We start from the raw sequence: 16,044 nt of genomic DNA on the forward strand, positions 1-16,044 counted from the left end.
TTCTATTGTGTTACATCTAGGAAGAACGTATTCTTTTCCAACTTGAAGAAGGGATTGAAGCTTTGGAGGCTGCAATTGAATATAAGAATGAAAGTATTCGGAGTCGCCAGAACTCACTTAGAACATCATTCCAAAACCTCTCTCACAGTGAAGCAAATGTCTTGGAAAAACTAATTCGCCTGAGTCCTGTTGAGATTAGAGCTATTCTTTTCAGATATTTCAATAAGGTTTGTTTTTTGGGGGGAGGGCAGAATTTATATACATATATATAATTAAATAAATAACCCTTTTTTATTTTTAAAGAAATCGAAAGATATATCTTGGTATAACTAAATGTAAGCATGATTTCTTTTTCTAGGACTACATGTTGTCATTGAAGGCTTTGTGATTATCCAAACATGTAGGCCTAACTTTGAAAGACAAATCTGGAAGGCCTTTCAACAGAAAGAACTTTTTGAAATAGTTTCAAAAGGCAAAGAATTTAAGTTACATTCCTTGGTCATTATTTCTTGGCTGTTTTCTACTGGATCTTGCTGCACAGCAATTCACAAAAAATTCAGGGTCCTCCAGTTTTTGGCTCTCTTTCCTTCATTGCTGTGGGTTAGGGTAACCTTTTCTTTATCATTGTAACATGTGAGTTGACTTGGAGATGACATGAGTGGCAAAAAGTAACACATGTTATTAACTCAAATGTGCTAAATCAGTTGAAGTATTTGATACAGATCTGACAGTTTACTGACCCAGAACTGTTTCATAGCATTGAGAACTATATTCATGTTTTCTCTAAAATCTTTTCCACTTAGGATATACTTTATGAAGTATTAAACAACTAGGTAACTCCTTTGTCAGAAAAGTATATTCAGCTTATAAAAATATCAATTAATAAAATTAAAACAGTGAAGTTTTAAAATAAAGTTCTAATTCTGTAAAATAAAGACTAGAAGATGAATGAAAATGTTACAGCCTCTTTGGATGATCACTGTCAGAAGAAAGCTACTGTTGATGAGAGTGGATCCTGTTGCTCTGTTGGGAGGGCAGAATTAATACTGTCCAAGGCTTTGCCAGAGAGAATTCTTCTGTGGTGCTCTTAAAGCAAGTATTCTTAACCCAGGACACCCTGGCCAACATCAGAGGATTTTCTGACCCTGAGGACTCTCTTTTAGAAGTGACTATTTTTCCAGAGAGAAGGGCTTTAGATTATTAATGAGTTCTCTGACACAGACATTGTCTGAGTATTTTTACTTCATATCAGCAGAGAAGAATCCAGTAGAGAAAACACATGACCTGAAACTAAACTCTGTGCTTGTAGTTTAAAAAATTCTGTCACTGGGGTCAGCAGGTGACAGAAGGTTAAGGTGCTGGATTCCACGTGGCAGACTCCATGGTTTGAGTCCCGGACCTGGCAACTTGAAAATTACACTGGGCACATGCACATGTATGTCCAAAATCCCAGGAAGAAAGTGTGGGAGAAGAGACTGTAGCATGGCCATCTTCCCATGGGGGGGATGATTTCTATCTCTCTCTCTCTGATGAGTGCACACGCCCTATAGCAAAAACAAAAACAAAATAAAACATTTCATTTTGTTTCATCCATTTTGGAGTTAAAACTGGGAATCACCTAGATGTTACAAATATCTTTGGCTTTTCAATATCTACTTATGCTAGAGGAATAGAATTATACAATTATAAAATGCAAACCACAGAGATAATAACTAAGAAATTATGGAGGGGGGTGATTATTAGAGTAGCATTTTATTGAAAATATAACTGTTACCAGTTGAGAATCCCAATAGATTCAAAGGTTGTTATGTTATTTTGGGGGTTTGTTATAAAGCACTTCCCCAGGGACCCACTGAAATTACTTACACAGTAGAGACTAAGGAAGTTCATCTTCATATACCCTGAGAAAAGTAGATTAATCTATTGTATTAGGCTACCTAAGACACAATTGACAGGTCAAAAAAATGTATTTACTAGGTGGTTAATTTGCGAGAAACTGAACGGAAACAACAGTTAAAGAATGAAGAAATTAAAATGAAGTTTCTGGAAAGGGATAATATGGTTCGTGAGCTAGAATCTGCACTGGAACATCTGAAATTACAGTGTGACCGGAGACTGACCCTCCAGCAAAAGGAACATGAGCAAAAGATGCAGTTGCTGTTACATTATTTTAAAGGTAATTGACCCATTTTGTAGTTTATATAAAAGTGAGGTGTAGGTGGGATAGTGAGGAAGGAAGACAGGACAGGATGTGTTCACTTAAAAGCCCAACGTACGTAAATAGTTACTACTTTTGTAAGTTTGGGGAGTTTACATATTTTAGTGACCATGGTTTAGAATAATTGACTTTGTTGTGGGGCTATTCATTCTTGAAATGTCATCCTTTCTGCCTGTCCCCAGCAGAACTGCAGCTATCCTGTTAGTCTGTTGTTGGTCTATGTTTTATGTAGAAATGTAGGCTTACTTCTGGCTTTCTGGTGTACAGCTGACAATTTTCTGTCTCTCAGGGAAACAGTACTAAGATACTTAAATTATTTTCCATTCACAAAATTAAAACGATAGGCTCTGTCCTGTTCCTAGTTATTATTCATTATAATTTTCAGTTGATTGTACAATTTTATGCATTAAGCTTCTGTCAGTCAGAATGAATCTCATTAATGGGCACATACAGTCATCGATCCAGCACAGAAAGAGCTCTCGCAGTAATCAGGCCTCACGTCACCTGGGCTGACGGCCAGCACACAAGCAGCTCCTACGGCGACAGAATCACTGCCAGGTGATAGTGGGGTTGCTTCAAACCAGGCTGCATTAGTCTGGATTCTCATAAATCCATAACTGAAAATGGGTCCAAAGAGATCTGAAAGAAGCACCCAAGGAAGCAGAAAATTAGAAAACATATGAATTCAAGATTGAGGCAGTGTACCTCTAAGTTAATTCTGTAACTGGTTCATTAACAACTGCCTAATGACAGGATTTCCTTAGCAGGATCCCACACATCATTGCATTCAAACATGCTTTCTTTAGTTTAGTTCTGTCTTAAGTCTAAAAGTTTTATTTTAATAGGACTTTTATTCAATTTTTAAAGTGAGTGGGATTATACCACAAAAGTCCATCTTATAGGCAAATCAGAACATTCTAAAAATAATTCATTTCTATGGCTATATGAGTTTTTCATAACGAAGTTGTCATTGGAAATGTTAATTTATGGATTTTCTCATTTATCCTGATTAAGGACATAAAACATATATATATATATATATATATATATATATATATATATATATATATATATATATATATATATATATATATATATATATATATATATATATATATATATATATATATATATATATATATATATATATATATATATATATATATATATATATATATATATATATATATATACACACACACACACAAATATATATAACATATTTTAAGGATATTTTAGTTTATGATGTCGTTAATCTTTTAAATTATTTAATATCATTATTATTTTTTAATTTGGCCAGAGAGAAACAGAGACAGAGGGAAAGTGAAAAAGCAAGGTCCAGGACTCAAACTGTAGTTGGCCATGTGGGAGTCCAGCACCTTAGCCACCCTATCACCTGCCAGCCCTGATGTCATTAATTTTAAGTATTTTTTAAAACAAAGCAATATGGTTAAATAACAGTGAATTATAAGAAAAGAAAATTACAAATCAGTAGGACCATTTTATAAATATACCAGTAGAAGAGAGTAAGTCTGAAAGCATATACTTTCTGAAGGTCAGTATATCTGATTTAATTGGTTCTATAACATAACCCAATGGGGAAAGTGTTGGGTATTCATAAATATTAATTAAGAGCTCTAAGTTACATTGTGGCAGAAACTAGAGCTTTACTTATGCCAGCTATTTTCCTTTTCTCTGTGACATTTCCTTTGTAATTTAATCTTTTTTAGCCTCTCTCAACAGGTTTATATTTTGGGGGTTTTTTGGCCGTATATTTCTTGGGCCTGTAGACCCTAGGCTTTCATGTAAATGGTTTCTGATATAAACTTTAAATGAAATATTAAGGTAGCTAATGGACAGAGCTCTAATGCATGAAGACTTTATAGAAAACACCTTCTGCCATTTTAACTATAAGTCTAGTTAGAAGCTACTGAAAAAACTGCTTATGAATCATGGAAAATGTGTGGTTGGTAGGGGGTAGGATGGAGAAGGTTACTAAAGGCTCAATCCTGTTTTAAAAAATGTTACAGGCAAGGGGACCAGCAGTTAGCATAATGGCTATGTCACTGAACTCCTATGTAGTTGACTGAAGTTTGAGTCCCGGACCCGGTGGCTTAAAGTCACACTGGGTGCGCCCTATAGCAAAATCCTCTCAAACAAACAAACAAAAAAATTTACAGGCAGAAGAATCCAAACTGTAGTTGAAAACAAATCCATTCAGGTAATAGGTATGTGTAACATACTGCTGACCTTCTGAGTAGAGTCTGGGGGCTAAGTAAAATATACTTTCAGGGGCCAGCAGGTGGCATGGTGGTTAAGGTGTAGGACTTCCACTGGCTGACCACAGTTTGAATCCTGGACCTGGTGGCTTGCTTTCTCACTTTCCTTCTCTCTCTCTCTGTCTCTCTCTGGTGAGTGTATGTGCCCTATAACAAATTAAAAATATAATAATAACAAATAAAATAATTCTTTACAAAAAAAACCCACATGATGTTGAGACCAGCTGCTGAACATAGCCATATACAATGTTCCGTGATGCTTCCACATGGGAGGGTCACAGGTTTGCATTCTGGGGTCTCCCTGTACACTGCTCCTGCTGCACTCAGGCACGCCCATCATCCTGGCTGCGTGAAGCTGGGGGTGCATCACAGTATAATGGAGCCTGTTGAGGGTGTCTGTCTCTGTTTCCCTCTGTCTATTTCTCATGGAAAAGTAAATTAATAAGCTCTAAAATCCTTTAGTTTCAAATCATTTATTTAAAACTGATTATAGGCCTGCCACAGTGGCATTATTGCATGTCACCATGTGTGGGGCTGAAAGCCACATGCGAGGTCCAGGTTCAGTCCCCAGGCCAACCTGGACATACTGGCTGTGGTCCCTTGCACCTGTAGTTCTAGCTAACTGAAGACTGGGGCAGGAGGATCACAGTACAGCCAGTTATTGTCAAAAATCCCTTGCCCCTTCTCTCTCTTTTTTCATCTCTAGCTCTCACTCTCTGTCTCTCATAAAGGGGAAAAACTAATTTTAAATGTAAATTTCTGTTTTATAGAACAAGATGGAGAAGGCATTATAGGAACTTTAAAAACATATGAAGATAAAATTCAACAGTTGGAAAAAGATCTTTATTTCTACAAGAAAACAAGCAGGGATCTTAAGAAGAAACTTAAGGAACTGGTAGGAGAAACAATTCGGAGACAACAAGCACCATCTGAATGTAAGACTTTTACTGTTATCATCATGCTAAACTGTTTCTCTAGTATTTAGTTTAGCTGTGCCTGATCTGAACTGTAGCCTTTCCCAAATGACTGGGTTATTTAGGAATAGACATTAAACTTTGTAGGCAAAAATAGTTGTCAGGTCTATGTGTAAGAGAACCACATGAGAAGTGAATGAATGAATGAGTGATGAATGAATGAACAAATGTATATATGTGAAGGAAATGTCACTTATTGATTGCCTACCTTGTACTGTGGGCTTTTACAGTCCTTAATTCATTTAGTCCTCAAAATAACCCAGTAATTGCTTTTCCCACTATACAAGATGGCAGGTGAAAAAGCTGCGAAGCAGGATACTAAGGAGAAGAAACCTGAAGCCAAGAAGGCTGATGCCAGTGGCAAAGTTAAAAAGGGTGACCCCAAGGCTAAAAAGCCCAAGAAATTCGGGAAGCCCCATTGCAGCCAAAACCTGGTTCTAGTCCCTGGCATCAGCCAATACTCCTGGTCTGCCGTATATTCCAGGAAGGCCATGTACAGGAGGAAATACTCGGCCACTAAATCCAGGATCGAAAATAAAAAGAAGGTTCTCACGACTGTCACAAAACCAGTTGGTGGAGACAAGAATGGTGGTACCTAGGTGGTTAAACTGCGCAAAGTGCCTAGGTATTATCCTACTGAAGATGGACCTCAAAAGCTGTTGAGCCATGGGGCACCAGCAGTTAGCGTAATGGCTATGTCACTGGACTCCCATGTAGTCGACCGCGGTTCAAGTCCTGGACCTGGTGGCTTAAATTTACGCTGGGTGCGTGTGTGTGCATGCCCAAGATCTCAAGAGGAGGATGGAGGAGAAGGGATTGCAGCGTGGCCATCCCCCCTGGGGGGTGATTTCTTGCTTTCTGTCTCTCTGTCCTGGCGAGCGCATGTGCCCTAAAGCAAAAACCTCTCCAAAAAAAAAAAAAAAAAAGCTGTTGAGCCACAGCAAAAAAACCCTTCAATCAGCATGTGAGAAAGCTGCGAGCCAGCATCACTCCTGGGACCATTCTGATCATCCTCACTGGACACCACAGAGGCAAGAGAGTGGTTTTCCTGAAGCAGCTGAGCCGTGGCTTGTTACTTGTAACTGGACCACTGGTTCTCAATTGAGTTCCACTGAGAAGAACACACCAGAAATTTGTCATTGCCACCTTCATGAAAATTGGTATTAGCTAAGTAAAAATCCCAAGACACCTAACCAATGCTTACTTCAAGAAAAAGAAACTGCAGAAGCCCAGACACCAGGAAGGTGAGATCTTCAACACAGAGAAGGAGAAATATGAGATTTCGGAGCAGTGCAAGGTTGATCTGAAAGCTGTGGACTCGCAAACTTTGCCAAAAATCAAAGCTGTTCCTCAGCTCCACAGCTACCTGTGATCCATGTTTGCCCTTACAAATGCGGTTTATCCTCACAAATTGGTGTTCTAGATTTTTTGCCAAGAACCTAATTAAATAACTGATCATATATATAAAGAATAACCCAGTAATCTAAAATAGCTGTTGTTTTTCAATTTTTATAGTAAATTAAGCCTTCTGATTATCACATACAAAAAATGTACATTAGAGAAAATTAAAAGTAAAGGTAAAAGTTATGTTTGTGTTCTAAAATAAAAGTATCATGACTTTTAGAAATACAAAAGTAGGGACCAGCATTTGGTGTAATGGCTATGTTGCTGGATTCCCATGTAGTCAACTGCAGTTTGAATCCCAGACCCAGTGGCTTAAACTCACATGGGGTGTGTGTGCATGTGTGCCTAAAATCTCAAGAGGAGAATGGAGGAGAAGGGATTGCAGCATGGCCATCCCCCCTGGGGGGTGATTTCTCGTTTTCTATCTCTCTGTCTCTGTCTTTCTGGTGAGTGCACATGCCCTATAGCAAAAACCTCTCCAAAAAAATAAAAAATCCAAAATTATAAAACACATTGAGACAAAGAAGTTTCCTTGCATAACTATACAAGGATATGTAGAATTATTCCTAAATGAGATAAAACAGGACAAAATACTTTGCAAAAATAAAAAGTGCCATGAAGGTGATATGTTGCCCTGATTAAAATATACCCTTTTTGAGGCCAGCAAGTGGTGAGCCTGAGGCACTGGACTCCCACATGCTGACTATGGTTCGAGTCTCAGACCTGGTAGCTTGTTTTCTCACTCTGTCTGTTTGTCTTGGTAAGCACATGTGTCCTATAGCAAAACTTAAAAAATAATAATGAATAAAATTAAGTAAATAAACAAATCTTAAAAAAATTAATAAAAATTTAATATATACCCTTTTAAAGACAGAAAGAGAGGAATTGGTATTTCTAAAATAGGGTAGTCTACATTTTATAAAAGAATTAGCTTTCATTTGGAGAGAATAGTCATCTAATAATTTATGTATGGTTTTTGAAAAATTGACCTTAAAACCTTTTAGGGACACACTTATTTTGTGTCTATAAAGAAAACTGCTTAAAGATAGGCATGAAAGATGTAAAATATTAGTCAACCAATGAAAAATTACATGAGTGAAAAGTGAAAAGATATGTGGATATGTGTTCAATGTATTAGATGCTCAATTGACATAGTTTTAAAATTTAAGACACAATATTATTTTAGGAAAGTAGTTCTAATGCTACTTTGTGTTTGGTATTTATCATACACAGACATTTTTTGCCAAAAGCCCTATATAACCCTCAAACTCAGGATAGACCAGTGTCTGCTAAGTTCATTTTTAGGTGAGGGAATGAAGCTTAGAGAAGCCGAATGACTCACTAACGGAAAAAGTACTTAGAAGACAGTCCACGGTCCTTCATCTTTTGACTTTTGTTTCAGTTTTCCAGGATCAATTTATCTTAGGCTAGAGACATGATACAGATATGTAAATCCTGCCAGAGATTAATAAGCTCCCTGATGCTTGGTGAGGTAAGACAGTCATGTTTACTGATATAACTCAAACATATACTTGGAATACTGCCTGCAAGATGGAGCTGAAACTATTAGGAATATATTTATTTATTTGTTACTTGCAAAATTTAAAAAATTTTTATTATTTATTTATTTGTGTTTTTGCCTTAAGGTGTGTGCACTCACCAGAGACAGAGAAGAGGGCAAATGAGAAATCACTCCCCAGGTGGGATGGCCATGCCACAATCCCTTCTCCGTTCTCCTCCCACGATTTTGGGCACGCATGCACATGCGCCCAGTGTGATTTTCAAGCCACCAGGACCAGGACTCAAACCACAGTTGACCATGTGTGAGTGGCCCCACAAATTTTTAAAAAAAAAAACAGATATTAAGGAACCAGCAGTTGGCATAATGGCTATGTCGCTGGACTCCCATGTAGTCAACCATGGTTCAAATCCTGGACCCGATGGCTTAAACTCACACTGGGGGTGTGTGCATGCATCCCCAAGATCCCAAGAGGAGAGGGGATTGCAGTGTGGCCATCCCCCCGGGGGGTGATTTCTCGCTTTCTGTCTCTCTTTCTGGTGAGTGTGCGCGCCCTATAACAAAAAAATCTCAAAAAACAAAAAAAAAAAAAAACCCAAAAAACAAAAAAACACCCAGATATCAAGAAACAGAGGGGACGACATGGTTAAGATAGCTGTCTCCCTCATGGCCAACTGTGTCGTTCGAGTTCTGGACCCAGGGACTTGAGAAGCACACAGCGCATGTATGCATATATCCCCAAAATCCCAAAAGGAGGGAAAAACTAAGGAGAAGGGATTGCAGCATGACCATTCTCCATGGAGGGGGGGTCGGGGGAGGGGGTACTTTCTCGGTTTCCCTCTCTGTTCGTCTCTGTGTCTCTCTTCTCCCAGCAAGTACATGCATCCTTTGACAAACTGAATAAAAAATAACAAAAGACAGACAACATAAGCCCATTTTACTTTTTTTGTTTGTTTGGAGAGGGTTTTTTGCTAGGGTGCATGGGCTCGCCAGAAAGACAGAGAGAGACAGAGAGACAGAAAGCGAGAAATCACCCCCCAAGGGGCATGGCCATGCCACAATCCCTTCTCCATTCTCCTCTTGGGACCTTGGGCACGCACACACTTGCACCCGGCGTCAGTTTAAACCACTGGGTCCAGAACTCAAACCATGGGGTCAACTACACGGGAGTCCAGCAACACAGCCATTATGCTAACTGCTGGTCCCAAGCCCATTTTACTTTTAAAAATATCTACTTCGGAGAATGGAGGAGAAGGGATTGCAGTGTGGCCATCCCACCTGGGGGTTGATTTCTTGCTTTCTGTCTCTCTGTCTCTGTCTGTCTGGTGAGCATACACACCTTATAGCAAAAACCTCTCCAAAAAAAATAAAGGAAAAAAGAAAGAGAGAAAGAGAGAAAAAAATATCTACTTTAAAATTTGAGGTATCAGAAATTAGTCTGTAAATGGCTGGTGGTTGCCAAGTCTGCTCTTCATTTCTTGTAAAATGACAGTGTGGTATGGTAGGATACAGTTTAAGAAACTTGGGTCCTCATCCTGCTCTTCAACAAACTAAATATAAAAAGGCTAAAATAAGTTAAATTATCTTTAAGTGGTGTAAAATTGTCAACTTACAAGACCAGCAATTGGCATAGCGGTTACATTGCTGGACTCCCATATAGTTGACCATAGTTTGAGTCCTGGACCCAGTGGCTTAAAACTCATGCCAGGCATGTGTGCATGCATGCCCAAGATCTCAAGAGGAAAATGGAGGATGTGGCCATCCCCCCTGGGGGATGATTTCTCGCTTTCTGTCTCTGTCTCTCCAGCAAGCACAGACACCCTATAGCAAAAATCTCATTCAAAAAAAAACAATGGTCAACTTACTCAAGAAGTCTAGTTTTAATAATAATGTTGAAGACCTGGACCGTGTGTGTGCAGTTGGAATCACCTGGAGCTTGAGGAGCTGCATGCGGTGTCCGAGGTCTGACAATGGCCAAGAGCAAATTTAGAGGTCAGAAGTCCAGGAATGTATTTCACATAGCCAGCCAAGAAAACTTCAAGGCTAAAAACAAAGCAAAACCAGTTACTATAAATCATAAGATAAACATTGCAAATGATGAAAAAGTTAACAGAGTCAATAAAGCTTTTGTAAACATACAAAAAGAACTTGCACACTTTTCAAGAGGCCTTTCTCTTGAACCTCTGCAGAAAGATCTGATTCCTCGTCAGCATCTTGAAAACGAACCAGTTAATGTTGATCAAGCTACAAAATTAATGGCTCAGTTGTAATGCAGTGATGATTTATCAAAGTACCCCAAAATTCAATAAATTAAATGGCTTATAGAAAAAAAAAAGTTGAAGATATTATTTCAGCTAATTGGCTATTTTCCCTATAAATATTTCAAATATTTTTATTTTTTGACTTTACAAAGTATTGTGTAGTCACTGAAAAAGAGAAACAAAACAAATCACCTATATTTCTACTCATATTTTAGTATAATCCTTTTCATACTTCCCCCTCCTTTTTTTTTCTAGTTTTTTTTTTTTTTTTTCCTTAAATGTTTGTTTCTTCCATGAGGGACAGAGACAGGGATCCCCTGACAGGGTCTCACCATTGCCATGATCATCTCCCAAGCCTTCTAGCCAGCCAGGGTGCCTTATGGGTATAGCTGGCATGTTCAGGTTGACCTGGGAACCAAACTCAGGGCCTTTTCATGTGGTTCTAGTATTGTGAAAAGGTGTTCTATGTCATCACCACCATGGCATCCTTTCTTTGAAAAAGATACATTTTTAATCATATTGGGAATGTAGCTTATACCAGTGGCCCCCAATGGAAAACATTGCTTCCATGGATTGGGGGAGACTGGAGGTGGTGGTTCACAGGATGACCAAATGCACTCATCCACCATGCACCCCTCTTCCACCATTACCACACTGCAACATACAATGAAACAATCACAATAGGGTTTGTGCTCCTACCAAACTCCAGAACCACCCCTTATCTGACAGGAGGCAGAGACCAGGCAGCAATGTGAGTGATGAGGAGCAGCTGCAAACACAGACAAAGCTTCACTCACTTACTCGCTAGCCACCCATGCTGTGTGGCCAGATGGAGGGGCAGCAACAGGTCCCGGACTCGGGGTTGGAGACCCCTGGCTTATATAGCCTATCTCAACTGCTACTCTTACATGGTGGCAACAAATGAAGTTTGTCTGACTTCTAAAATATAGCAATGTAAATATATCTAATTCTGAGTTCCTTAAAGTGTCTTTTATGCTTAGTAAAAATTTTTTTTGTGGGCCAGAAGGTGGTGTGTAAGTTAAGGCGCTGGATCCCTCAAGCTGTGCATTTTGGGTCCCGGGCCCAGCGGCTTGAAAATCACACTAGCCGTGTGTGCCTGCATGCCCAAAATCCGTAAGGAGAATGGAAAAGGGTTTGCAGCATGGCCGTCCCCCTTGGGGGTTGATTTCTCACTTTCCCTCTCTCTGTCTCTTTGGTGAACACACATGCTCTATAGCAAGCAAGCAAATAAATAAAATTTTATGCTTAATAATCAGTATCCCAGTAAATTCATAACTGTCATGGCATTCAGTTCATTGGGTTTTGATAGTAGTCGTTTTATTGTCTGCCTACCTGCGAACTGGGCGGCAGGGTTTTTAAAACTTCACCCCTGTGACTGATGTGCAGCAACATCCATTAACATCCAGTTCGTCACTACCTATGATTAACTCTGTTTCTTCTCAGTTCCGTGTGAGGATCTATGTCATTTGCTAGTTCAGATTTTTTGTCTTTGAGAGGATTTTAAAAACTGGGGAATCTGGGGGACCAGCAGTTGGCATAATGGCCATGTCGCTGGACTCCCATGTAGTCAACCGCAGTTCGAGTCCTGGACCCAGTGGTCACGCCAGGCACCTGTGTGTGCGTGCTCAAGATTCCGAGAGGAGAATGGAGGAGAAGGGATTGTGGCGTGGCCATCTTCCCTGGGGGGTGATTTCTCGCTTTCTGTCTCTCCGTCTCTCTGTCTTTATGGCAAGCGCACACACCCTATACCAAAAAACCTCTCCAAAAAAAAAAGAGAATCTGGACCAGCAGATGGTATAATGGTTATGTCAGTGGACTCCCACATAGTTGACCACGGTTCGAGTCCCAGACCTGGTGGCTTAAAACTCACTCTGGGTGTATGTGCGTGCGTGCCCAAAATCCCAAGAGGAGAATGGAGGAGAAGGGATTGTGGTGTGATTTCTCACTTTCTGTCTTTCTCTGTCTCTATGGCAAGTGCATGAGCCCTATGACAAAAATCTCTTTTATTAAAAAAAAAAAAAAGAAAAGTAGAGAATCAGTTACATCTTGCTCCACGAATTACAAACTAAAAGGCCTACAGAAGCTGGGGAAGCAAGAGTCAGTGACAGCGAATGCAGTAGCAGAAATTATGGGCTCATCTGATTTTTTTTTTTTTTTAAGGAAAGCTGGAATCTATATTTTTTATATGAAACTTTCTAATTTTAACATTTGAGTTAAGTATTATTAACATAACTAGACCAAATAAAACATGTCTGTGGGCCAGATTTGGCTTGAGAGTTGCCAGTGTGCAACCTCTGTTTTGTTTTGTTTTTTAAGTTTTTTTTATTTTTTCTACATGAAAGACAGAGACAGAGAGAGAGTACCCCCAACAGGGTGTTGCCATGCACCCCCAGCCTGTCAGCCCCTGACCATGGGCATGTATATGCGCAGTGTACTCAGGGAGGTCTCCGGGTAGAAATCCAGAACTTTCCCACGTGGTGATGCCTCACACTACACTGTATTTTAGTGCTACATCACCATCTGGCCCAGCAAATTTTGTTTTTAAACTTTGTCTTTTGAGGACTCAAAATGTACTAAGTGTGTATTAATGTATGTTATATTGGCTTTTTTCTTCATATGAGGTCTGTACCTATATCACTTAAGCAAATGTTTGTCTTTGATGATCTGTGATTTGAGGACCTCAAGTTTTGATCTCCTTACTCACTCTGACCACTCATTCCAGTGGGCAGCTCCACAGGAGCAGTGTGCCCTCCTCTCCATCTTGGTGGTGGGGGGGGGGTGTGGGATACACTACGTTGTATTGGGTCATTGGAAAAGTCATGATGCATCTTTGCATAGAAAAACATAGAAATATACGTTACGATTTTTCCAGTGACCCAATGCATTCAAACAGCAGCACCCTGTGATGGTAGTACCAACCAAGAGCAGCTTTTGACACATATAATGCCCAGTCACACAAGATACATCACTAGAGATATGGGGCAAAACGAATATTCTCCAGTGTGGGCTTCATGTGGCCAGAATTTGGAATTCACCAGCAGCAAGCCCAACAGGGGACAGGCGTGGGAAGATACCAGTGAAACTTAAAGCACTTCTGTGTTTTCAGAAAGTACCAAAATCCACAGAAGCTATTTTCTATCACTGTTCCACGAATCAAAGTTCCAAATTATTCGCATGCAAGATACCTGGAAGTGACTAACTCACATCCACAAATCTGTTTGTCTAAAAGAAGTTATCTGAAGACAAAAGCTGAAGAACATCATGTATATTGAGTGGTAAAAATGTACTTATGTTATGGTCAACTTTAACCATAACAAATGATTAAAATGTAGTACCTGATTTGGAGGGAGTGATCTAATTTTTTGGTTTTGGGATTATTTGTAGATGATGCTGCTGGAGATGGAGTCATGAACCCAGGAGAAGCAGGCTTACTTTCAGAAGAATTAAAATGGGCTTCCAGAACTGAGAGTCTGAAGTTAGGTGAAAGAGAAAGAGAAACGGACAGCGCAGCAGGCAGTTCGAGAACACAAACGAACCCTCCGAAGCTGTGGGAAGATGGCCCAGAATTACCTCCACTTTATAGCTCTTTACCACCACCCAGTGGGCACTTGTTAAGCAATGAGGAGAAAACAGAAATGGATGAAAATCAGTTAACGAAATCTTACAGTCGACCATCATCCCAGATTCCGTCAGTGGGAAATGCGGGGCAGCTTTATGGTGTCACTCCTGTCAAACTGTGTCGCAAAGAATTACGTCAGATTTCTGCTTCGGAACTGTCATTACGACGCTCCAGTCTTGGAGTCGGGGTTAGCTCAATGACTGCTGACTCCATCGAAGTATCTAGGAAACCAAGTGACCTAAAAACTTAAGCATTAACAACAGAATTTTTCATTTTAGTAGATAATAAAAAGATTCCTTTTTTCTAACCGGTTATAACTTAAAACTGAAGCTCACTAGCTCTTCCCTCAGAATAAAAGATGAAGGGGAAAAAGGAATCCCAAATTCTTTGACATACTATGGATATGTATATCTTCTGTAGTATTTGGGGAATTTTAATTTACATTCCTACAGTAACCAAAAAACATGTTTTCCAATACTTGATAACTTTTAAATATTTTTACTTATAAACATGATTAAATTTTTTTCTAGGCATATTTGAAGAATAAAGGTAATAATAGACTAAAATGTCCATCGAATAGATATGACTATATAATATAAAATATATTATAAAACTGTGTTGTAGCCATAATATATGTTATTGTTATTCTTAGATACTAGTGTAATTTTGAAAAGATCCTGCTAAATACTGCTGGCATCAGAGGCAGAGTCACCTGCTGTGTGTGTTTTGGCACAGCTAAATACATGTGCTCCCCTGCAGCCTGAGGGCCAGGGCTTGCCTATAGATTTATGGACTGAGGTTAACTTACAGTCCTAAGAACCCACAGAAGTTAAGTGATCAGTTTTTAAAATATGATCTCTTCTCTTTTTCTGGGAGTATTTTTTTATGCCTAATGTTGTATTATTGGTTTGCTAATATTATAAAACACTGTATAACTTTTCATCTTTTTTGTGCCCTATGCATTCAACATCTCTCTCACTGGGAGGAATGAATGCAGTTCCATGAGACGGGAACAATGGTATACTAGCACTAAGGCATTACAGATTTCAAGGAGAAGGCCACTGCCTGTGATATAACTGGTCAGATTATGTGTGTCTACAAAGCTTGAATTCTAGCCCAGAGCTTTACCTAATAACCTGATGGGGTAAGTGTGAGATTTTTCTCCAGCTATGTAGTCAGGTTTTGCAAATAGGCAGAACAAACTATATAGCTGAACTAAAGTATGGAAGTGAAACTTTTAGTTAAAATTTCCCTTTTTTTTTTTTTTTTTTTTTGGTCAAAATCTTTCTGTATGATATATAATTCAGTTTGAAATTAAGAACTAAACAGTTTGCTCACCAAATATAGTTTGTGCTTTTTCACCATATATTTCAATCACAGAAAACATTCTATTATGATAACCTGAGGTGGTATTTTGGTCCTTTTTGTTTCTATTTTTGTTACTTTTCCAAACTCTCATTTGTAAACCATAGCTGAGTTTAATGTTTGGGTGGAGGGAGTAGCACAACCGTCCAAACTATGGATGCCAATTCAATTAGTGTCGCCCACTTACCTGCTGAATCTGTTTTTTCTTCTATGGTACTGCTTTTTCCTTTTGTCTTTTTCTCTGTTGCTGTTGACCCTGACAGGCTCACACAAGAGCCAAACTGTCACCCTGCCTTAAAGACTTAAGACTTCCTTCTCGTAGTTGCCAGCCCATTAGGAGTGGAATTCCTTGGTCCCGTTGCTAAAAATCAGCTCCTGTAGGGA

At 39.1% G+C, this 16,044-nt stretch overlaps 2 protein-coding genes and 1 long non-coding RNA gene across 3 annotated transcripts in view; 2 read left to right on the plus strand and 1 right to left on the minus strand.

Annotated features, from left to right (window-relative positions):
• KIF27 (kinesin family member 27) overlaps positions 1-14,842 on the plus strand; it is a 127,937-nt gene extending 113,095 nt beyond the window's left edge. Inside the window, exons 14-17 of the mRNA XM_006145459.3 lie at positions 21-227; positions 1,978-2,176; positions 5,268-5,432; positions 14,061-14,842. Coding sequence (XP_006145521.1) covers positions 21-227; positions 1,978-2,176; positions 5,268-5,432; positions 14,061-14,545 — 1,056 coding nt within the window. The 3' untranslated portion in view covers positions 14,546-14,842. The remainder of the gene's footprint in view (positions 1-20; positions 228-1,977; positions 2,177-5,267; positions 5,433-14,060) is intronic.
• LOC102487216 (uncharacterized protein C8orf59 homolog) lies at positions 10,273-10,685 on the plus strand. Its single transcript, XM_014586616.2, has one exon. It carries the CDS (start codon positions 10,365-10,367, stop codon positions 10,662-10,664), a length of 300 nt encoding a protein of 99 aa, XP_014442102.1. The 5' UTR covers positions 10,273-10,364; the 3' UTR covers positions 10,665-10,685.
• The window catches only part of LOC102486958 (uncharacterized), a 31,173-nt gene continuing 29,592 nt past the window's right edge, over positions 14,464-16,044 (minus strand). The window contains exons 4-5 of the long non-coding RNA XR_334097.3: positions 15,848-16,035; positions 14,464-14,540 (exon numbers count right to left, since the gene is read on the minus strand). This is a non-coding gene — a long non-coding RNA (uncharacterized LOC102486958). The remainder of the gene's footprint in view (positions 14,541-15,847; positions 16,036-16,044) is intronic.

The sequence above is a fragment of the Tupaia chinensis genome, unplaced genomic scaffold, assembly GCF_000334495.1.
Source record: "Tupaia chinensis unplaced genomic scaffold, TupChi_1.0 Scaffold000147_1, whole genome shotgun sequence".
Lineage (NCBI taxonomy): Eukaryota > Metazoa > Chordata > Mammalia > Scandentia > Tupaiidae > Tupaia > Tupaia belangeri.